Here is a 25,533-nt window from a genome sequence, read left to right as displayed (position 1 = left end):
TGCACCTTCCTATAATCTCGAATCGTATAGTGTTGCTGGTGTGTTAGTTTGGATGTGAGTAATAGGTCAACGTTCGGGGCGCATGCGCAGTATAGTAAACGGTACATATCTCTGCAGGGGTTTATACTACGTATCTCCTTACCAAATTTCAATTTTATCTTCAAAACTGTGATCGGATATCACAAACAGACGCGAGCAGCAATATGGACCTTGTTGTTGGCATTCTTGATTATAAAATCTTAAGAGAAATCAACAGCCTCAGAGCCGATCAGTGGCGAAGAGGACGAAAGTAACAGTAACTCCGTCTTTTGTTAGCACCCCACGAGAGCTTATTGCTATTATTTGTTCTCCAATATGCTGAAAGAAACTACGTATTCCTAAATTAAAGTTAATTTTGTCATACGTGTTTGTGTTTAGTTATATCAGTATTTAACACTGGGGATTTTCATTAATATTTTTTTTTCTAAAGTTATTAATGCAACAACAAATAAAACCTTGAGAGTGTAGCCGTAGTGCAGATAGAAGAGTGAGAAGCACAGTAATAGCCACGCTCACCAGTCGACCTTCAGATCTCGTAGGGGATGTGGCGTTACGCGAACGCAGCAGGAGTTTGCCCCATCCTTGTTATTTTCCATTATTGTGTACTGTGATTTTTAGCTACTTAAGCGATTATTTTTATTAGAATCCTAATGGGTTGAACACGCTCTTGATAATTCAAGATTAATGGAAAAATATTAGTGTTTATCGGGAGGATATCTCAGCTTTACAGCACAACAAACTAACTAGTCCTTCTCAACACCGCTGCCATGGTACGTAAAATGTTTGTATGTTGTCATAACATGGTGAAATACCCAGCTTACCCTGTAGTGTGTTTGGCCTATTCTCTTTAGTATCTGTCTTTCAACTCTTTACAAAGTACTAGGGGATGGGGAAACAAAAACTGTATCTTATAAAAATAAAGTTTATTCTATAGAACAATCAGCGGAGTGCTGGAAGCTGTAGTTGAGTCTGGAGTAGCTTGGTGGGTGAGCCGTGAGCTGCTTGTAGATGGTGGAGAAACGTTTGTAGAAATCTTGATCCGCTGGTGCGTAGATTGGTGGTGGAGTTTGGAGGGACTTGGGGGGGGGGTTGGTGGAGAGTGCAAGTAAAGATAGAAAGGGGGAAAACAAGGGAAGGTTTGACAGAACTAGAGGCTCAACAAAGAGTGAGGGGAGATATGATAGAAGTATTTAAGTGGGTGAAAGGAATCAATAAAGGAGATATAGATAAAGAAACAAAGTTCTTATAATATTCGAGCAGGATAGGACTGTAAGCAACGGATTTAAGTTGGATAAGTTTAGGTTTAGGAGGGAGATAGGAAAGAACTGGTTCACAAATAGGGTGGTAGACGAGTGGAACAAGCTTAGCAACTTTGTAGGAAGTGTTGGAATGTTGGAAAGTTTTAAAATGAGGCTAGATAGATTCATGGATGATAGAAAGTGGTTGTAACTTGACAGGAGCTGCCATGCACACAGGCCAACCGGCCTATTGCAGACTCCTTATTTTCTTATGTTCTAACCCAAGTGCTCCTGACAGCTTATGTTTGTGGTTTAGCCAAGTTTGTCTTGGTAGTTTGAAATTCATATAGCTGTTCTTGTGTGTTTGGTTTTGTTAATCAATTGTTACATCGTGTAGATTAATTATTCTTGTGTTCTTGTCTCCTGCTCAATGTTGGGGAGTCTAGTTCAGGTACTTGTGTTCTGAATAGATCCTCCCATCTTTTGATTGCAAAAGTAATTCGCCTGCTTCTTCTATCCTTTCTTCGATTGGCCCTATGTCTTTGGCTTGCGTGTGAAAGTGTGTTGATTGGTTCCATTTTTGCTCTCCGATGTAGTCTGGCGTTGGAGATCATGTCAGGGAATCTTGTGTTGTATAATATACAACATAAGTAGAGCATTAAGGAACATATTATGTTCCTTAATGCTCTACTTTGTATTACTTAAAGTTTCTTCACATGACTCATTTGTTAATTACTGCAGGCAGGGGTATAGGTGGATACACTAGGACGGATTTGCAGTACACAGCCTTTTCTTGTTGTTCGAGGTCAGGTTCTTGAATTTTTAAATTTAGTTAACATTCTTATTGGACTGTATTTCCATTTTTTCCTTCATATATGTTTAGTATCTAGCTGTAGTTACTTTTAGTCCTAGTACTGTTCTTTGCGTGGTGCAAGGAATTAATTCACCATTTACTGTGATGGGGTGTCTTTTTTTTTTTACGGGGATCAGCCCACCCGCTCACTGACCCACATCGGGGCCAGGAATAATAATAATAATAATAATAATAATAATAATAATAATAATAATAATAATAATAATAATAATAATAATAATAATAATAATAATAATAATAATAATAATTATAATTATAATAATAATAATAATAATAATAATAATAATAATAATAATAAATAATAATAATAATAATAATAATTCATAGTAAATAATTTTTTAATAAAAATAATAATAATAAAAATAATAATAATAATAACTGCAATAGTAAAATAATAATAAAGAACCATAAACATAAAAATTAAAAAAGATCAAAAGTGAGAAACAATATACTGTATGTATGTTGTGTTGTCAATAGTAAAAGAAACAATTGAGACCCTGCAATTGTGGGTAAATGAGGCAGAAAGTCAGACCAGCAACCTGGGACTTGGTCACAATTTTCGTGTTGCCATATGGCAGCAGGGTCTACCATTAGACAACACATTATGCTTCCAATATCTTCCCAGGCGGTAGTACCTCCCCGTTTGATAGCTGCCTACTACCTATGGGTATAACTTTGAATTTATTAGTATTGGTTTGAATTTTCCATTTATGTTCACGTTGATTTATTATTTCAGTTGCATTTGCTGTGCCATTGTTGCTGTTAATTTCCCTGGAGATGCTATAATTTGGGTGATGTCATCTACAAATGCTATAAACTCTGAATAGGGAGCTGGTTCGGGTGTATCAGAGGTGTAATACTATAAGTGGGCGAGAGAACACTGCCTTGTGACACACCACTTTCTACCTCTATTAGTTGTCCTATGATGTTTCCTATTTGAATTTGCGTTGTGCGGTCATCTAGAAAGTCGCACCGTGTTTTGTTTTTCTAATAGGGAGGGAAAATTACCTGTAGGAATTTCTACTTCAGACATGTGTGCCCGACTTTGTCAAATGCTTTCCTAACGTCAAGAAGGACTACGTTTGATTAGTTCAGTTATGCTGTTTTTTACTGGTTAAGCTTTCGGTGATAATAGCCAGTGCAGTGTCTGTTCCTCTCCCCTTCGTGAAGCCATGTTGTCGTGGGTTTGTCTTGTTTTTGCTTTTTTATTTAAACAATTGATTACATGGGGATCACTGACAAGGTTCTAGCCTAATCACATGATAACTGGTTTAAAGAAAAATTTGGGTAAAAACTATCCTCTCTGTAAAGCCTTCCCCAGGATTGTTACAATAAATTATCATACACTACATAGTTAAGGACATTAGATTAATTAAAGCCACTATAAATATAATGATGTAGACACAGTAGATAGTATTTTAGAAAAAAATACATAATAATATACATTAAAAATTGTAGACCTCAACTGACGTGCTGTGGACAGACGAGTAAGTCAGGTTCGTAGAAGAATCACCGGAGTTGGGAGAGTTGCTCGCCATCTTGACCTGTTGGGTAGTCCTCTTCCCGACATCCGGTGTGGTCGCTGTGAAGAAGTTCCACAGTCGTGAAACTCTGGCCTTGAAGGTCCTGTGATGCTGACTGGTTTGTAACCTCGGCGCCTCCACCAGCTGGACGCTCGACAGCACCGTCCTCGTCTTCCTCTGCGCAGCTCATAGGAGCAGCCTGAGTCCCACCAGGTGAGACACCACTTGGATCTAGGCCTTGTGGAACACCGTCAAGTCCACCACATCAGTCGCAAGGCTTGCCTCTGTATCTTGTACAGTTTTCCGTTGAGGGACGATGAGGGAAGGAGCGCTGGAAATCCATGACAGGGATGAGTACTCTAAATAAGGCCTTATCTGGGCCTTATAGAGCGTCAGAATCCCATTGTGGTCAAGAAATCTAGTCAACCTTCTCAGGGCAGATAACCCGAGTGAGGCCTTGCAGGCGCAATTGTGTTTGTGTCTTTGTTTTGCTTTATGGGGGTTGTTTTGTGTGTGTTTGTGTTTTCGTAAATGTGTTTGTTTTTTGCGTGTTCTTTGCGTGTGGCAGAAACAGACGTGAACGTGATCTGCCCTACTTGATGGGTGTGGGTGTGGGTGTGAAGGAGATGTGCCTCTTATAGCAGAGGTGGAGGGTAATGGGGTAGATGTCTCGTCGGGGTGACTCTCCGTCCTCCTCCATTGACGGTATAAGTCTCTCAACACCATTTGTTTTATTTTGTTTTGGGGGTTGGAGAGTGAGAAGGGCTAGGTATCCTTCCCCTTTGTCTGGCTTGTGGGTGGCTGCGCTACCATATTGTTTAGGGCGTCTGTGGTGGGGGATAGGTTTATTGGTGATCTAGTGCTTACTTCCGGTCTTACTTCCGGTGGACGTGTATATAAGCTCAGCCTCGCCGTGAAAGGCATTGTGAAGAACAAGACCCACTTTACACATATATGTGAACAAATAACACCACCATCTAACAAACATAAATTAACACCCATTACAATAATGAATACCTAGCTAGCTTAGCTCCTCCCCCCACCCCCCGACCCCTCCACCTGCCTCCCTTGAGCGGGCGGGCGTGTGCTGCATGCAGCCACCATCCCAACATATCAACTCGTCTCCGCTAGGTGGACAGCCCACCTGCTATCTCCCCCACCTACTTTTCTTCCTGTTTCTATGCTTTACTTCTCTCTCTCCTCTCCTTTCCCAGTGCAAAGTCATTTGCCACTTTCCCTCATTATCATCATCATCATCAAAGGCATTCTACGGAGAGCTCTCAAACAGACAAGACCTCCTCTCTAGCTCACCACACAGCAACTCCCTAGGGATGTGTTGGTACAGTACAGTGGTACAGGGATGTGTTGGTACAGTACAGTGGTACAGGGATGTGTTGGTACAGTACAGTAGTACAGGGTGTGTGGGTGGTAGAGTACAGTAGTACAGGGACAAGTAAGTGTACAGGGAAGTAGTACAGGGATGTTGGTACAGTACAGTAGTAAGGGACATGTTGGACAGTACAGTAGTACAGGGATGTGTTGGCACAGTACAGTAGTACAGGGATGTGTTGGCAGTACAGCAGTGTACAGGGATGTGTTGGTACAGTACAGTAGTACAGGGATGTGCTGGTACAGTACAGTAGTACAGGGATGTGTTGGTACAGTACAGTAGTACAGGGATGTGTTGGACAGTACAGTAGTACAGGACGTGTTGGTACAGTACAGTAGTACAGGGATGTGTTTGTTACAGTACAGTAGTACAGGGATGTGTTGGTAGAGTACAGTAGTACAGGGATGTGTTGGTAGAGTACAGTAGTACAGGGATGTGTTGTAGAGTACAGTAGTACAGGGATGTGTTGGTACAGTACAGTAATACAGGGGATGTGTTAGTACAGTAGTACAGGGATGTGTTAGTACAGTACACAGTACAGGGATGTGTTGGTACAGTGCAGTAGTACAGGGATGTGTTGGTACAGTATAGAGTAGCAGGGATGTGTTGGTACAGTAGTAGTTCAGGGATGTGTTGGTACAGTACAGTAGGACAGGGATGTGTTGGTACAGTACAGTAGTACAGGGATGTGTTTGGTACAGTACACTAGTACAGGGATGTGTTGGTACAGTACAGTGGTACAGGGATGTGTTGGTAAGGCTATAGTACAGGGGTGTTGGTACAGTACAGTAGTATAGGGATGTTGTAGAGTACAGTAGGCAAGGGGATGTGTGCAGTACAGCAGTACAGGGATGTGTTGGTAGAGTACAGTAGTACAGGGATGTGTTGGTGTACAGTACAGTGATACAGAGATGTGTTGGTACAGTACAGGGATGTACAGAGTACAGTAGTAGCAGGAATGTGTTGGTACAGTACAGTAGTCACAGGGATATGTTGGCAGTAACAGTTGATGTGTTGGTACAGTACAGTAGTACAGGGATGTGTTGGTACAGTGCAGTAGTACACGGATGTGTTGGTACAATACATTAGTACAGGGATGTGTTGGTACAGTACAGTAATACAGGGATGTGTTAGTACAGTAGTACAGGGATGTGTTAGTACAGTACACAGTAGTACAGGGATGTGTTGGTACAGTAGAGTAGTACAGGGATGTGTTGGTACAGTACAGTAGTACAGGGATGTGTTGGTACAGCAGTAGTACAGGGATGTGTTGGTACAGTAGGTAGTCAGGGACTGGTACAGTAGAGTAGTTCAGGGATGTGTTGGTACAGTAGAGTAGTTCAGGGATGTGTTGGTACAGTAGAGTAGTTCAGGGATGTGTTGGTACAGTACATTAGTACAGGGATGTGTTGGTACAGTACACTAGTACAGGGATGTGTTGGTACAGTAGAGTAGTACAGGGATGTGTTGGTACAGTACAGTAATACAGGGATGTGTTGTTAGAGTACAGTAGTACAGGGATGTGTTGGTATAGTACAGTAGTACAGGGATGTGTTGGTATAGTACAGTAGTACAGGGATGTGTTGGTACAGTACAGTAGTGCAGGGATTTGTTGGTACAATACAATAGTACAGGGATGTGCTGGTACAGTACAGTAGTACAGGGATGTGCTGGTACAGTACAGTAGTACAGGGATGTGTTGGTACAGTACAGCAGTACTGGGATGTGTTGGTACAGTAGTACAGGGATGTGTTGGTACAGTACAGCAGTACTGGGATGTGTTGGTACAGTAGTACAGGGATGTGTTGGTACAGTACAGTAGTACACAGATGTGTTGGTACAGTATATTAGTACAGGGATGTGTTGGTACAGTACAGTAATACAGGGATGTGTTAATACAGTAGTACAGGGATGTGTTAGTACAGTAGTACAGGGATGTGTTGGTACAGTAGTAGTACAGGGATGTGTTGGTACAGTACAGTAGTACAGGGATGTGTTAGTACAGTAGTACAGGGATGTGTTGGTACAGTAGTAGTACAGGGATGTGTTGGTACAGTACAGTAGTACAGGGATGTGTTGGTACAGTACAGTAGTACAGGGATGTGTTAGTACAGTAGTACAGGGATGTGTTGGTACAGTAGTAGTACAGGGATGTGTTGGTACAGTACAGTAGTACAGGGATGTGTTGGTACAGTACAGTAGTACAGGGATGTGTTAGTACAGTAGTACAGGGATGTGTTGGTACAGTAGTAGTACAGGGATGTGTTGGTACAGTACAGTAGTACAGGGATGTGTTGGTACAGTACAGTAGTACAGGGATGTGTTAGTACAGTAGTACAGGGATGTGTTGGTACAGTAGTAGTACAGGGATGTGTTGGTACAGTACAGTAGTACAGGGATGTGTTGGTACAGTACAGTAGTACAGGGATGTTAGTACAGTAGTACATGGATGTGTTGGTATAGTACAGTAATAATAGTGACCATTTGGTAATTCAAGTTCAAAATTGTCACATACAGTACATGAATGAAGATGTCATAATTGTATTCTCCACCCACGAACACATTGCTATGGTCACAAAAATCAACTTTCTAGGTGTCCTAGAAGCAGAGATATTTTCATTTTGAAGCATTTACACACAATATTCTGCTTGGTAAACCTATTTTTAAGTTAAGGAGGGCAAACTACCATCACTGGCTATGTTACCAACTTTTACCCAAAAATGCTACCTACAACCACTTTTAGGGCTCTTTTGTGAATACATGCCTTGTCTATTAAATCTGCAAGGATTATTACTAGGTATGAAGATAACAGGTGGCCCTCAGAGAGCCCTCATGAGTCTGATGTGGCCCCCAACTTCAAAAGTTAGGCCTCAGTTGTAAACTTCGAGTGAACATATTATGGATACGTTTTATTTTTTACTCTTACTTTAGTATAGTGTACTTCACAAGTGGTAATTTTACTTCAACTTAAGTAACTGTCTGTCAAACTGCTTCTAATTTAGCACGAGTAATAAATTTCAGTACTTTTCACTTTCTCTCTCTCTGCTGTTCTTATAATGTTATTACTGCACTTCAACACCTATGGTCTTTAAGTGCATAACAAGGTTAGCAATTACACTATTCCATCAACAATTAAAATGTTGGATAAAACTCATCTCTATAAAACATTTACTACACATCGATCAGAGCAGTTTGATGTGCTGCTGTAGCACGAAGGTGCCTAATCTTCGGGAGATCCTGTGTTTTTTTTTTTTTCCTAATCTAATCATAAAAATATTTCAGAATCGATATCGAAGGCATTCGTTTCACAGCACGGAAACATACAGCAAGCCCCGTCTATTCTCCAGCTTCAAGAATTCATCAGTTATCCATGACAATGAGGATCAAAAAGAAAACACCCAACGGAAGAGACTTCTATCAGATTCTGCAATTATTCAGTTTACCAAGGCACGATCCTTCCCACGTGAGGCTCCTTGGGGATCAGAGCAAAAGATAGTGACTCCCGCCTACCATGAGCTTCCAATACAATCAGGCAGGTGGAAATATGGTTAAGTATTATCATACTCTGCTAGTTTTCATCTTTTCTCAGCTAGCTTTAGAAAAAGGTAATAATTATTGAAATTCCTGAAGATACATATTAGATTTTACTGATACTGTAAACGCCTTTGTACTGGACTAATTAAGTAGTAGAGTGGTCCTTCTCACAAATTTTCCTATTTCTGCTCCCAGGACAAGAGATAAAACATTCACTGTGCCCTGTTGAGACATTATTCTACTATGCGTGAAAAACGAATATACTGACATAGCTCACAAAACATTAATAAACAAATATGAGGTAACCAACTTGTTATACCATCCAAGGATTGAAGTTTACTGGCTTTAGTTTATCAACAAGATTAAGCATTTTTTTTTTGCCTTGTACCACCTCCACTTTCACTATAAAAAATAGCCTTGATGATGAAAATAATTTAAGTACCGCACACAAAACTGAAATAGCACCATAGTACACAATCTCTTGAGTTAATAACACGTATTATTAACCATTCAATTAGTGCTTATACTGAGCCAGATGAGCAAAGTTTGCAAGAGTAACACATATTAAAAATCAGCAACAGGTGCTGTGTAGGTATTACAGAACGGTTAGTGCTGTACTCTGTGTATTGGATATAATGTTTTAGAGAGAAAATTGTATTATATTAGAAAGAGACCTTCATGATAATGATACTCTGTACAGTTACCAGTCAGCTTTCATCTGCTTGATCCGTCTTACTAATCGTGTATCAAGGATGGTAACGTTAGCTTTACAAAAGGCCTTTCACACTAATGTGTCTAAAATCAACAACAGGAAACTATCTTGTTGTAAATAATACCGAGCCAACACCCTTGTAGATAACCTGCGGAGTTCGACAAGTGAGTTTTGCTAGATCAATATTATTTCCTTTGTTCTGTTAACGACATTAGTGTTAATTGTAAATTTTTGTATCCTGATCGTATCGGGTAAACGTCCAAAGGATATAGGCATAGCTAACAACTTATCATATGAACTTGCATCATGCAAACTATGTCTTACAGATAACAATTCCTTACATCTTGAAAAGATTGAAGCAATATTATTTGGATAATAAAGAAAACTGAAAGGAGTAAGTGAATTTTAATGTCTATGTATTAAATCTCATTCTTTTTAATATTACATTTAAAGGAAAAAATTAACACTGGTCCATAAAATTATATACTGTATATGTACCCGTAAAGTATTTTACTCTTCACATATACGAGTACCTCGTGTTTCGAAGCTGGATTTGGTAAAACGTTACTCTGATCACCTAAGAGGCATGGGTATTCCTCAATTGGAGGTTCAAGGCACCATAAGCTCGATGAACAGGCTTTGTGTAAAATATAACAAAGTTTTGGAATGCTTTTAGTGTCCTGGAGGTCTAGAGGTAGCGTTCCCCAGTCACACATATAAGATCGTGGGTTCGAGTCCGGGCGGGGTGAGGTTGTTGATTATATGTAGAAGTCCGCGCGCTTTATGGGCTAATGAAGTGTGCGTGCGTGCGCGTGTGTGTGTGTTTTCACACACAGAGTGGTGAAATGCATATAGTGTGCCAGCATTATGTTAGTGTAAGGTGCAAGCACTGCTTGCTCCCTCTCGTTTTCAGCTACCACCGCTGGCTAGCCCTCATGGCGAACAGGGAAGCAACTTGCATAAGTCTTCCCCTGCCAGTACACAGCCTCCTCACCATCAAAACTCCTGCTGCGCCTCCTCCTGGCAACACACGATAACTGGGTGCCTCATGGGCCCAGGCTAGACCAGCAAGGGATCTCGGAGTAGCATTGGGCCCCAGAGGGACGGCGCATAGGCCCACTGGCATGTGGACACATCCTGGCGCCTACCAACCACCGCCCCGCTGCCTTACGGATTACCCTTGGTAGGTACAGTGGGGTATGCTATAACGAACGGATCCTACTACGAATATTCCTATAACGAACGGTTTTACCTATAAAATTGAGAATGCTATAACGAACGCAACTCCTACAACGAACGCGGATGAATACGGGACTATTTCGCCTGGCGCATGAATATTGTTGTACCGCGACCCACAACAAGAGCGTCAGGCGCCATCTTTGTCTCATTGTGTAGCCAGTGCACCACTGTTATTGTTGAAATTTCGTCTTTTGATGTGGAAATTCGCGTTATTTGTATAACTATTTTGTTATACAAGTATACAATTGTAACAATGAGTCGTCCAAAGCGAGTGAGAAAGCTAATAACCCTTGAAACTAAGAAAGAAATTATAAAGAAACGTGAGAATGGAAGAAGCATTGCGAAACTTAGTGATGAATATGGGATGGCTAAATCGACTATATGTACGATTTTGAAGAATAAAGAGGAGTTAAAAACTGTGCAAGTGGCTAAGGGAATCTTTAGACTTAGCAAAGCAAGGTGTAATGTGATTGAAGAGATGGAAAATTTACTCTTAGTGTGGATAAAGGAGAAAGAAATGGCAGGTGGTAACATTAGTGAAGCTATAATTTGTGAGAAGGCTAAACAATTGTTTGAGGACCTTAAAGCCAAGACTCCCAGTGGAAGTGATAGTGATGTGCCAGTGTTTAGGGGTACCTGCATGCTGAATAACACTAAGGTAAGATAAAGTACCGTATTTTTTACATTTTCCACAGAATTTTTTCAGTGTTAAGCGGTTGTATTTGGGGGCCTGGAACGGATTAATCCTATAACGAACGAATGCTATAACGAACGAGGCTCTGGAACCAATTACGTTCGTTATAGCATACCCCACTGTATAAGGCTATGGGAATAAACCCCAAACAAAAAATCTGTGGTGGAGCCCAGCATCAGGTAGACATGCTTACAGAACTCCAACAAGACCTCAACAGCGGTGTAGGCGGAAGAGGTGACCACCACTGCAACCCAACGACTACACTGGCGGACGAAGGCAGTGCCTGATGGACAGGCTACGAAGGTGAAACCCAACAAACTGGGTTATTGGCAGTCCATTGCAACTCTCCCTTTCCCCAGTCATTGCAGCACTTGCACCACTGAATCAGGAAAGGGGAGAGCCAAGAGCCTGCACTCTTGCCTCACCACATAAATCAATTCATGTACAGCCATCATCCAGCTCATCATACCTTTCATCATCATCAAAACCCCTATACCCCCAAAAGTCCTATGGCGATGGGGACAGGCAGAGATGACTGCCGGGAGTCTCTAGTCACAACTCTGCACATGGGCGGCACAGATATGATGGTCGTTTATGCACTGGGATCTAGGCAGCAGTGCAATCCGATCCTGTGCGTGCGACTGAGCAGCCCTCTCAAGGAGCAACTTTGCTCACCCCACATGGGGAGGGGGCTAGAAAAGGTACCCTTAACATAGCCTGCCTAAAAAAAAAAAAAAAAAACCCTGACTGGGCAACTGCACCCAGTAAGGTCATCCTTATGTGGTCAAAAACACAGTCAAAATCACAGATCCAAACAAAAACAAATTAGAGTATACAACCTTTCATGGTCACTGCATGGAATGTCAGGACCCTAGCCGCGTCAGTTACATCCCTCCCGGCCACACCGTGTATACAGGTATCTATTGTTCTATAAGAATGGCTGCTGCCGGACCACCACCACCACCACAGAAAAACCTTGCATTACCTGGACCCAGCCGCCCTAAGCCAAAGAATATACGACGTGCCCTAAGTTACGAGGTGAAGTACAGTATAATACAAGTTAGAAAAAGGAACAAGACAGGTTGATCTCGCGCACCAGCATGGTGTTAACGAATCTACAATCCGGACGATCAAGAAGGATACAGCCAAGATAAAAGAACACAGGTGCTTTAATGATCAAGTATTGCCAGAACAAGGTGCTTCTCAAGACAGAAATTTACTTGTGTGTTACTTGATTCGTCAGGCAAGACGGAACATGGCGGTCGACACGCGGTCAGTTCAGGAGTACGCACGTGAAATGTACGCAGCAGTGTCACGTAAGATGGGAATTGCAGAGCCCAAACCCTTCAATGCTTCCTCTGGGTGGCTGCACAGGTTTAAGAAGAGGAACAAGATCACCAACATTAACATTGGTGGCGAAGAAGCGAGTGCTGACCGTGTTGCGGCTAGGGATTTTCCTCCATTCTTACATGAGATTATGGAGGAAGGACAGTACACCAACGACCAGGTGTTCAACATGGACTAATCCGGTCTGTTTTGGAAAAAGCTACTTTCCTAGACCTTCGTTGTCCAGTCTGCCAGCAAGTGTCGGGGCCAGAAGTTGCAGAAAGAGCGCATCACCGTCTTGTTTACCACCAATGCCTCCGGTTCCTGTAAACTCAGGTTATCGGTGATCCACACAGCCCGCAAGCCACACGCCTACAAGAACATGGACATGACCAAGCTAAATGTCCATTGACTGACCGCACGTATGGCGTGGATGTTCTCTGCTCTGTCCCTCTCCTGGTTTGATGACTGTTTCGTTCCCGATGTGAAGAAATTGTGTGAGCAACAGAATGTTCCTTTCAAGATTTTGTTGTTCCTTGACAACGCACCAGGACACTCGCCCCTACTGTTGGATCATCACCCCAACGTAAAAGTGGTCTTCCCTCTTCCCAACACTATGTCACTAATCCAGCCCATGGACCAAGAATTAATCTGCAATGTGAAAGCTGCATACTCTGCAAAGAAGTTTAAGCTCCTGAACGACTGTACCAACACCAAGGATGAGTTGCGTAACCTGGGTGACACCGATAGCAAGAGCGACGAGGACGAGGAACAACAGTTGGTAGTGCAAGAAGTTCTCATCAAACACTTTTGGAGGAAATTTAACGTCAAGAAAGCTGTGGACTTCTTGGTGGAGGCATGGGCTCAGCTGTCTGTAGCAATGGTTCGTCACGCATGGAGACAAGTGTTGCAAGGTATCCCAGGTGGGAGGCAGAGTCAACCTGTGACTGGTGAGGTTCAGTCTGTTGCAGTAGCAGTGGACCTTGTCAGAGAAGCTGCGCAGAGTGTTACAGCTGCAGGCTTCTCCGAGATCACCAACGAAGACATCCTGGAGGTGATCAGGGATCCTGAGGCAAGGTAGGTAGATACCAGGTAGCCTCACTCCCATTGGATCTACGCTAATGAAAATAAAAATGAAATTTTTATTTACGTATTTTTGAAGGCTTATGGTGGTATTAAAAGTTGTACAATAAATGTATAGAATGGAGATTTTTTTTTTTTTTTTAATTGGAGCCACTGATTTAATATATAAAATAAATATAAATACTGTATCTTACTTGTGACACTTGCTACTGCTGGATTCCATCCAACTTCGCTGATTGGCTAGCGATGACATCACTTATTAAGCTCCGCCCACTTAGTTACATCAAACAGTAGCAGATAATAATACCTCAATATAACAAACGCATGAAGTGGCAAAAGGGGCGTGGCTTAGCGATCTCAAGAGTAGAGTTGCCAATTAGTGAATTCCTATGGGCCTGCGTGAGGCTACCTGGTATATACCTACCTTGTCCTGAGGTGACTGCCGACGAGATGTTAGAAGACGATCACGTCAGTGAGGAGGCAGATGGTGCATCATCCCGAGAAGAACACAAGTTAACGCATGGTAATGTTAGGGGTGCCATTGAGTGTGCAGAGAAACTGAAGCTCCTCCTTTCCGACGACCCTAACGATAACCGGTATGAAGTCTTCACTACCCAGCTGTTGCAGGCTATGGAGCCGTACATCAAAGTGTATCACGACAACATCAACACTCGCCGTCAATAAAGCATTTCCGACTTCTTCGCCCGCAACCCACCACAGCCAGCCCAAGCCAGTGATGGTGACTCACCTGAGGGCCAGAAGTCTGCTCTCTGCCTCGGAACCAGCCGCCATTCCTGTACGCCGACCCATCTCTTCTACTAAAGTAAGTGTTAAACCTAACCTTGATTTTTCCTAACATAACCTAACCTTTGGTAAGTGTTAAACCTTGATTTTTTAAAACATAACCCAACCTTACGTAAGTGTTAAACTTTGATTTTTTCTAACCTAACCTAACCTGACGTAAGTGTTAAACCTTGATTTTTCTTTTACCTGGTACAGTATATTATTCTCTTATTGAGATTTCTCTTCTATATTATGTGTGCGTGCATACCATCATAAAGTTAAGATGTTATTTTTACTACAACATACATATTGTGTCGGGAAAAAGTGGAGTTTGGGGGTCGGCCCAGTCTCTATTTCAATTAATCCCATATGTTCTGTTGTTCCATTTACGCGTTTCCCTTTTTACAGGGGCCTCCGCGGGTTCAATTGACTGCATAAATTGGGGTATTACTGTAGTAGTAGTCGTAGGTGGTGTGTGTGTGTGAAGGGTAAAATACTTTACGTATACAATATATAATTTTATGGACCAGTGTTAATTTTTTCCTTTATACGTAATTTAAAAGAGAATGAGATTTATTACATAGAAATTAAAATTCACACATACAGAAGAGTGTGAGGGAGTGAAAGGAGTGAGTGAACAGCCTCTGGACCAGTCTCCCCCAGTTGTCTTGCGACGCAGGACCTGCTCTGCCATTGAGAAACGCCGCTCACCAGATCAACGATTCTCAGGTTAGTTCTACTCACAGTTATAAGAGAAGCAAAACAACAAATGAAATTACTACAGAAGTTTTACTGAATTCTGAGATAAGAAAAACTATGACGAATGATGAAAGTGAATTACTTAATGGTTTGTTGCCAGAGTTTGTTGTTGAGAGGCAGCTCATAGCTTATATCTGTGACTACACTATCATGTTCAGTTGGCTCCACTCCTGCATTTACCACCTAGCATTACCAATCCTCTCTCACCCTCAGGTCTGAACCACAAACACTGAGCTCTGAATTTGAAGCATTTGCCCAGTGAGCTGGAGGGCGTGTCAGGGTAGGTGTCATTCTGTGGGGGGTAGACGGGGTACTGGGGTGAGGAGTGAAAGTGTACAAGTATCTCAGGAAGAATGGAAAGCAGACTGACGCTTTGACAATACCGACGGGGTTTCCTCAGCTGAGTGTAATCGTCTAGAGCTAGCCAGATGAAAAAAATAAAATTACAATAGGGGGATAAATTCATGTTTGAAGTAAGGTGTTCCTTTGTTGAGGGATCCTTCAGTAGCAAATGGATTAGAAGTAGCGAAGTTTTGTTTAACCAGTTGACTACCAGATGGAACTTCCCCAACTGAATAAAATCGTCTGGTGGTTGTCAGAATAAATTAAATAAAAAGACATCGTACTATAGGGATTACTTGGCCATTAAAACAATCAGGAGGTGGACACCACATATTTATTGTAACACAAACTTGATGTGAACAAAAATAGTTCAGTTGGTAGCAGTCCCATATAGGATCAGCAAACCACATACCTACAGTAGTTCAGTTGTGGGCATTTTGAAGCCAGGTGCACTTGATATTAGGAGATATTCTGAAGTCAATAGTAATTAATTTTTACTGTACGAAGACGCCTGAGTACAAAACAGCATTAAAGAAAAGTATTAGAATTATGATGAAAGGGGGGGGGGGGGCAACTCCCCTTAGACCCGCCCCTGTCTAGTTGGTTGAAATACTACTGAGTATCACTTGTATTTGTAGTCTTATCATGATTGAGAGGACACAACATTATTCTTCTCAGTAAATTGTCTGCAATGATTCCATTAACAGAAACCCAGAGTAGAAGTTGGGTGGTGGGGGAGTAGAGAATCAAGGGTTCCACCAGCATCATAGAAACTTTATTGTTTAACACCTTTATGCAACAGTAATATCACTTTGCATCATAAATTGCACATTTCATAATAATAATAATAATTTTTTACCCTTTAACCTCACTGTTTGATACAACTGAATTATGTGGTCTATTGATTCTATACCGGACAGCTGCCAACTGAATTATTTTTATTCACATCAAGAGTGTATTACCTGTACAATAAATATGTGTTGCCCACTTCTTGATTTTTTTTAATTGCTAATTAATTCCTTCACTACGATGTCTTCTTATTCTATTGTAACTAGTAATTTCATCCGGCTAGCGTTAGACGATTACTTGTGGAAACCCCATCAGTATTGTCAAAATGTTATCCTGCATTGTAATCTCTCTCAACTAATACACATTTTCTGCCCTCACCTCTCTACTAGTACCCAGTCTCCTCCCCACAGAAAGACACCTACCCCGACACACCCCTCCACTCTCCCTCCCACTCAACACTCCATAATTATACAAGCAGACTTCCATATACAAACAATACCTCACTAGTTGGAAATCGAACCCTGGACTGCGTGTGAACACGGATTGCTACCACTGCGCGACAAAGACAACAAAAGCAACCCTAGGCTTTTTTAATTTCACACAAAGTCTGTTCATTTAATTTTAAGCAGTGTGAACCTCCATTGGTGATACATATGTAGCCTCGTGTTTCCTAACTGGAGTCGGTAAAATGCTACTACGCTCACATAGTTGACACTGGTAATCCACGATGAAGGTTTACGTTGCTTAATAAAGACGAATTAACAGGTTCTGCGTGAAATAAAACAAACAAAGCCTAGGATTGCTTTTTGTTGTCCTTGTGGCGAGGTGGTAGGGATCCCTGTTCTCATGCAGAGGTCTAGGGTTCGATTCCCGACTAGAAGAAAACTGCAGCGGGCCTATTGGCCCATACTGGGCAGTCCCATTTACACCTAACCCCTATCGTTCATATAGCTATCCAACCTATGTTTGAAACTATCCAGCGTCTTCGAGTTAATGGTGAAGTTTGGTAACTTGTTCTATTCATCCACTACTCTATTTCCAAACCAGTGTTTACCTATCTTGTCTGATTTAAAACTACTGTATAGTTACGAGTTCGCTCCTGGTTGGATAGTTCAAGTACCTTTGTTTAACCCTGACTTCCATTTATACACTTCAATCATATCGTTCCTCACCCTACCTCTCTCGAGGGAGTGCATATTCACATTCTTTAATCTGGGTACTACTATAGTATGCGGTCTACCGAGTTGGAATTGGACTACCAGGATATTTACACTGTAGCGTCTATTAACCCAATCTCACCTAACCTAACAATCTAATATATATTAACCTAACCTAACTTAATGTAATCTATCTTAACCTAACCTTGGCATAAATATCCTGGTAGACACAACTACAACTCAGCAGACCGTATACAGTACTGTAGTAGCACTGACTTAGCTATGCCTGGATGCCCTACGTACTTCATCTCAAATAAGTTGCCCATCAACCCTATCGAGATTAGGAGGTCTACAGTATATATTTCTCTTATGAAAATTTTTTCCCCACCATCGGTTTATTCTATCCAAAATGTTTTTGTATTTAATTCAGTTTTATTTCCTTTTTGATTCCACATTTTATATTATCCCTGACATAGACTGCTACCACACCTCCTTTCCTAATCTGCCTATCAGTATGAAAATATTTATAACCTTTAATTAGTATTCAACAGGTAACTCACTGGTGAATGCTATGACAGTAAATTCTCGCTTAACGTTGTTTTGGTACTACTTCGCTGTGTGTGCTTAAGTGCTTTTGCTCTAAAACTGTACTCTAACCATTCGAAATGGCTTCCAAGCGCCCATCAAGTGCTATTGATGCTAGTGTAGTGAAGAGGCAACGTAAGAACATTGCCCTGGCTATATAAATGGATGTATTAACCCGTTTTGAAAAAGGGGAACGTGCTGTGGACATAGCCGCTGTGCTTGGTCTAACTCCCACAACGGTGCGTACTATCCGGACCAACGCTGACATGATTAAGGTTAGTGCTGGAAGTGGTTCTTCTCTGAGTGCAACCAAGACAACTTGTACTAGAAGCACTGTGATAGAAAAGATGGAAAAGAGGCTGGCAATGTGGATGGAGGACCAGAATCAACACAATGCCCCTGTGAGCCTTATGGTTATCCAGCATAAGGCCAGATCCTTGTTTGATGACTTAAAGGCAGAAGAGGGTGAAGGATCGAAGGAAGAGACCTTTACGGCCAGCCGAGGATGGTTTCAATGATTTAAGCGTCATTATAACTTCCATAATATTAAGATGACTGGTGAAGCTGCCAGTTCAGATATGGCTGCTTCCGAGACATTCCCACCAGAATTCAAACGGATTATCCAGGAAGGAGGCTACTCATCAAAGCAAGTCTTCAATGTGGAAGAGACTGGTCTCTTTTGGAAGAGGATGCCTGAGAGGACCTACATCTCCAAGGGGGAGAAAAGAGCACCAGGTTTTAAAGCGGCAAAAGACCGCTTGACACTGCTACTTGGCGCGAACACTGCCAGCGACTTCAAACTGAGGCCTATGCTGATTTCTCGCGCTGCTAAGCTACGGGCCCTGAATGGTTACTCTGAGGATCTCCTTCCAGTGATCTTCAAGGCAAACAAGAAGGCATGGATAACCGGAGCCATATTTAGCCAGTGGTTAAACGTGTACGCCGTCCCTGCAATGAAGGAATACTGTGCCAAGGAGAACCTTGACTTCAAAATTCTTCTGATCCTTGACAATGCTCCAACTCCTCCTCCCAATCTCGACGACTTGCATGACAGTGTAAAAGTTGTATTCCTGCCTCCTATCACGACAGCACTGATGCAGCCTATGGACCAAGGCGTCCTTGCCACATTCAAGGCGTATTATTTATGCCGTACTATGGCCCAGCTGCTCAAGACTACAGACAGAGATAATAAACCTACAATCTGAGAATATTGGTGCAGCTTCAACATTCTTTATGCAATTGACAGCATTGGCAAGGCATGAGAAGAGGTTTCAGAAAGTTGCCTGAATGGTGTGTGGGGTAAACTGTGGCCCGGAGTGCATCAACAGTTTTACGGGATTCACGGACTTAGTCCCAGCAGTGAATGGGGATATCCTCAGCTTGGCTAAAGAGGCAGGCTTTGATGAGCTGGAATCAGAGGATATTGAGGACGTCCTGGCATCCCATACAGAAGAGCTCACCAATGAGGATTTGCAACAACAAACAGAACACAGTCCCGTTGAAGACGAAGACGAACCTCAACAAATGCTAACTACCAAGAGGATGGCAGAAGCATTCAACATGATCCAGCAAGGAATGCAAATCCTTGCAGATGACGACTCAAACAGAGCACGTAGCTCAAAGATTCAACTCAGCATTGATGACAGTCTTGGTTGTTACACTGAGATGTATAAGGAGAAGAAGAGTAGCACCAAGCAGTCAACACTGGATTCATTTTTTCGTTGCGGGACGGCAGAAGCAGCAGCAGCATCTTCACAACAGCCGGCAGCCGAGGAGGAGCAAACAACAACGAAAGAGGAGCAAACATCAATAGAGAAGGAGCAAGCAGCGGCTAAGGAACCCCAGTCAGCGCAGGAGGAGGAGGCAGCCACAGAGTTTCAGTGACTCACCACCCTCCTCCATTCCCACTCTCCTCCTCCGCTTCTGCCTCCTCCCCTTCACTACCCACCAGACACTCGCTCTACCACCTCCGCCCATCGGTGAGTACCTATACAAACTTAGTACAGGCATCCCCCACATTACGGAACCCCGGGTTGCGGAATTTCGCTCTTACGGAATTTGTAGATTATGACCAATTATTTCGCGATACGGCCCATAAATCCGCCCTTACGGAAATTGGGGTAAATTTTAACAATTTAAAAAAAAATCACAATATAAAATTAAAAATTTTTGTTAAAATTTTTAATTTGTTCGGTGTGGATTTCTTGGTGTTTGCTACCGCCAAGAGTCACTCCATTGTTTACATCCAGTGTGCGCGCATGTTTCTTGCCCCAGCAGTTGGATTTAACTTTTACAAACATACAGTAAGTACAGTACAGTGCATTACCCTTATTCAAGATGACTGGAAAGAGACCATCAAGTGGAAGTGACCGCAGTAGTGCAAAAAGAAGCCGCAAAGGCATTACATTGGATATTAAACTTGATGTTTTAAGAAGGTACAGGTATATCATAAATTATTTAATGTACTCTATTGTATGTGTTTATACAGTAAATGTTTATTTTCATTCATAAAAAGAGCTTGAATTACTTTTTTGGGGCCGAAAAAAATTCCTTAGGAACGCATCTCCAGTTTTATAATGGAAGTCAATGGGAAAATAGGTTCGCGTTACGGAATTTCGCGATATGGTCATTTTTCCGGGGACACAACCCTTCTGTAATGCGGGGGAATGATTTTCTGTATATGTAATGTATTTCATTGGGCAAAGGGAGGCTCAGGAACGTAATTCCCGTATTTTGTCTACTTCTTACGGGAAAAATTTATCCGCTTAACATCGTTTCGTATAACGTTGCATTTTCAGGAACGTAACCCCGACATTAAGCGAGGACTTAATGTATATCGATTTTTTCAGTACATACCAAAGATTGGATTTCATCCATTTTATTTCTCATACCTATACTGTTGTGTAGCAGACATTTAAGTTGGTGATGATCTGAGTCCTCTCTCTGTCACATAACTCTCAAACTAATATAGCTTTATCATCATTCCTATCATTATTTATGTGTGCATTTTATTATGTATCCCCGTGCCCACTGCAGTCACCTCCACCCCCATGCTCTCATGTTCCTTCAGCAGTATAAAGACTTTGACAACTTTTGAACTGCCCTCTCAAGAGTGCAAGCCAGCATTGCCACCCCATCCCTTCTACCATAGAAGTTGTCCCAGTTGTCAATGAATGGGACTGCTACCGACTTGCAATATCTGTCACGGCAGCCATTGACACCAACTGCCCTTGACAACCATTCACTGCCAACTCTCCTTCTAGGCAGAACACTACATATGATAGGGATCCCTCCCTTCACCATAATGGGCTCAATAGCCGCCTTGAACTTATCAAGGAGCTCCTCACTCCTCCACCAGCCAATATCATTGCTTCCTGCACTGAGGTAGATAATGTTTTTTTTTCCTATTACCAGACATGATATTGTCCATCCTGTCAACTATATCACCCATCCTAGGTCCTGGCAAACACACTCATCCGCCTATTTCTTTCTGTATTACAGAAACCTTGATCACCAACAATTAAGTTTTTTTTTTTTATCTTTGTAAGCATTGTCCCTAACTTTACCATCTTTTTCATCCTCCAAAGGACTAAAGGAGTTAGTGTACTTGCCTGCTATATTGATCTTCTCAACCACCAGCCTTGTCGCCCCTCTTTTCACTACCTTCCACTCGTCTGTGTTGTCATCATTCAGAGACTCACTGTATCACATATTCCTCCTTCATCTTCACAATCACTTCCTTTAACCTCACATTTTAGCCCCTAACTTTCTCAAGCTCAACCTTCAGAGAGGCACGGAGCTGTTCCCAGCAAACAATAGACATGGTTACACTGTCAGGTAATCCCTGGGAACTAATTTGCCATGTAGATAGTGTAGATCAGTGGTTCCCAATCTGCAGTTCGCTGGCGTCCGCAGAACTATATTATGCAGCCCCCAAGGGTTTATTAAATTTTTTTTCATTATTTGGGATTCTTTGTAAGAGTGAAATTAATGAAAATATGTAATAACTTGATACGACTGTCATGTACAGGACGTGTGTATTTACCCCAGACCGGGCCCAGAGAGAGAGCCAGCCTTCTCACTGGGGTCCAACAGTAAATGTAAAAAAGATGTAACTGGTAACAGTTAGACATGTAAAACTGCAAATAACTGTACAATATATAGGAGATATTTTTTTTTCTTGAATGTACAGGAGTAGATCCAAAGTTTTGGCGCCCTCCACTATATTTACAATAATAAATGTGGCCCAGAGCCTACAAAAGGTTGGGAACAACTGGTGTAGTTGGTGATGTAGTGTAGATGATAGTAAAATGTATATAGTGTAGTGTAGCTGATAATGTAGTCACAGACATAGGCTTTAAACTGCCCTCTGATAGACAAATCTGGGCAATGCCGGGTACCCCAATTAGTAGCATGTGTGCATGTATAGTGTGTGTGTATTATTATTATTATTATTTTATGTGGGCAGAGACACAGCTGGTGAAGTCCGTATTTGCTCGTCACCGCATCATTCCTGCAACCTTTGCAAACTATCGGTACACCAATGCCCTTGAGATTGTCTTGCCTGAAGTGCTTCGCAGGATCTTCTTCTACAAGTACGGAGGACCTTGTAACCTTACATTGGAAGAGTATTTTACCCAGAATTTGCAGTATAGCCGTGAGAAACTAAAATCAATCTTTGGCAGTACTTTGAGAAAGAAACTTAATGTCAAACCTACTGAACTAACTTGCAATGATGTGTCATTATGGTACAAGCTGCTACAGGTTGGATGTAACTTGGCTCCTCCAGAGAGTATGGTCTGGTATGAAGATGGTTTTGACAATGATAGTCTGGAACACATTTTGTGGGAACTGAAGGAAATGAGGAATGTTCGTGTCCACGGCGAGACCAGTGCTTGTACTCTCACCATCCCAGAGTATCTAGACCGTCTTCAGAAGCTGAAGGAACTGTGTCAGTTAACAATCAAAGCTGCATCTGGTGAAACTGGAGATCTGGATCATTTTATGGAGGAGATCAAGAAGGATTTGGGACAGTACGAACTAGATATTGCTTCTTTACCACTGAATTGATGAAAATAAAATAGAAATTCGATACTACAGTGTTTTTAAAAATGAAGTGCTTCCCCGGCAAAGTTCTTTAAATCAATTGCCACCTTGTCCTCAAAACTACTGTATTTTGCTTTTATTTTTTCTCATATTTAGTTGTGCATTTCAACTATTATTAGTGAATATGCCATATGGATATGATCACATTTTTTATATAAAATGTTTTATAGCTGTAAAAGAAGAGTGATGACCAAGGAACTTTCCAAAACCGAGAGGAACATGTGACGAATATTTAATTTTTTTTTTAACATTTTGTTAGGAACAGAACGTTGAATAAAACACAAGTAGATGAAGAGTGTAAAGACTACTACACAAGCACAGACCTTAGGGTGTGCCGCCTATGCCCCCCAATGAGTCACCCAGCTCATTAGACAGTAGATTACTCATTGTTGCTAGAACTGTACATTTGACTGAAGTTATGTAAGGCTCATTAATCATGCGAAATTTTACTTGCCAGTTCTTCATTTAAGTATAAGAACAGTTTGTTAAGCCACCTTCCATTGTAACAGGACCACTGGGATGTAAATTGTGGCCGTTTATGTTAAAAAGATACTGACAAGATGAAAATTGCTACTGTATATTTTAAAATACAATATGCACAGGCAATTGGGTCGGGATAATGTTGTGGCCAATGCATTTATGGTTTAGATGGTCTTGGATTATAACATGTAATGAGGCGAGTGTCGACATCAGATGCCATGACCGGTGCACAGACAACTCCAGTTATTTTTAACTAATCGGTAATCATAATTAATTTGTTCCGGTATTTCTTAGTGTAGCCGCATCTCAGATTTTACTTCGACATATTACCACGGAAACCGCAGCCCTACCACCAACATGCATACGTAAATCACTATTCCCGATATTGACGTCAGCTTTAAGAAAAGTGCTTTGTATCCTCCTATTCTTCAACTGCTCTAAAGATATTGACAGTGGTGGAACAAACACTTAATATTTAACATTGACCCGAAGGAAAACTCAATTGGAATGAGGTCAATAGACATTACGGTACTGTACTTTGCAATTGTGTATGTTACCTTTTGCTCTAGCAGTGTTAGTTTCTTTATAAGAAATATTTGAACTCAGGAACATCGTTTGTAGTAGCCCAGAAAATTCCGGGGATGTGGGGAGTTTTTCCGGGTTTGAGATGAAAATCAGGCTCATTTTCTGGAAATTCCGAGAAAAAATTTCCGTTACCCGGAAGATTCCAGGGACGAGAGATTTTTTCTGGCTTTGAGAGAGTCACCTCGTTACCCGGAAATCTCTCCTTCCCAGAAGTGCTCTGCACCAATTGTTTCGGCTAACGGGATATCACTGTATATATATCCTTACACTAATATTGAAAATGTTCGGTACAAAGATCTAACACATTTTATTCCCCTCAATGAGATTTACTTAGGAGCTAAAGTTACTGAAGCTATTGCACACAACACTCATGGTTTGTCAAAGGAAGGTCTTGAAGCTTTTCAAAAATGCTGTTTGATCTTTTTTGATTGAGTGTGAATAAAATTTGTAACAGATTTCCCTTTAAAGATGCATTGTTTAAACACTTGAGAGTCATTGATGTCATAACTGTGATGCAGACAAGTGAGGCTTCTATTGCACCATTAGTTGGTTCACTTCCTGGAATCATAGAAGCTAACAAATTAAATGAGATAAATATGGGCTGGAGACTTACTTAGGAACACTGTACTTGATATGGAAGAGAATATTGACTCAAAGATTTTGGCAAACAATTAAGAAAATGAAAAAAGGAGACGGAACACCAATGTTTCCTCTGTTGTAATTTTTGACGTCTTGTGTATTATTCCTTCCACATTCAAGTGCTGTTGCTGAGAGAATCTTTTAGCAGTAAACAAAATGAAAATAAAACAGAAATTCACTGCCAACAAAAACAATAGTTGGATTACTCCTCAATGCTACTTGAAAGAGGATTCTTGTTTCAGTTTCACAATTGACAACAACCTTATTAGGAATACGAGATATGTGTGGTGATAAACAGTGATTCAGACTGAAATGTTTATACAAAGAAAGTAGCTACTGTATACAGGTATGTTATGGTAAAATGGTTGAATTAAATACTAAATGATGGTGTATATTTAGGTTAAGCAGCATGTACTTCACTTATAAATTCAAGTACTGTCTACACATTTGTTATAGTAAAATGGTAAAAATAGATAGATTGAAAAGATTTTTAGGTGTCAACAGCATTCTGAGCTACGATTTTGGTCACCAAAGTGTTTTTGTAAATTTTTTCAAGCATGAAGTCCATATAATAAACTAAAAGGAAACCACCTCAAGTGATGTTTTGCTGTGGGTCTACATATTCCAGTCCCCATTATTCCTTGCCTACATTGTAG

At 41.4% G+C, this 25,533-nt stretch overlaps 1 protein-coding gene across 1 annotated transcript; it reads left to right on the top strand.

The window, feature by feature from the left end:
- Positions 1-545: 545 nt before the first annotated feature.
- LOC121855721 lies at positions 546-25,468 on the top strand. The gene is made up of 4 exons (XM_042350811.1): positions 546-809; positions 8,347-8,596; positions 15,042-15,164; positions 22,536-25,468. Exons 1-4 carry the CDS (start codon positions 807-809, stop codon positions 23,135-23,137), a joined length of 978 nt encoding a protein of 325 aa, XP_042206745.1. The 5' UTR covers positions 546-806; the 3' UTR covers positions 23,138-25,468.
- The last annotated feature ends 65 nt before the right edge of the window (positions 25,469-25,533 follow it).

This window comes from Homarus americanus, unplaced genomic scaffold (assembly GCF_018991925.1).
Source record: "Homarus americanus isolate GMGI-L3 unplaced genomic scaffold, GMGI_Hamer_2.0 scaffold21353, whole genome shotgun sequence".
Taxonomy (NCBI): Eukaryota; Metazoa; Arthropoda; class Malacostraca; order Decapoda; family Nephropidae; genus Homarus; species Homarus americanus.
The sequence above is the reverse complement of the archived record's forward strand: the minus strand, read 5'-3'. Positions and strand labels throughout refer to the sequence as shown.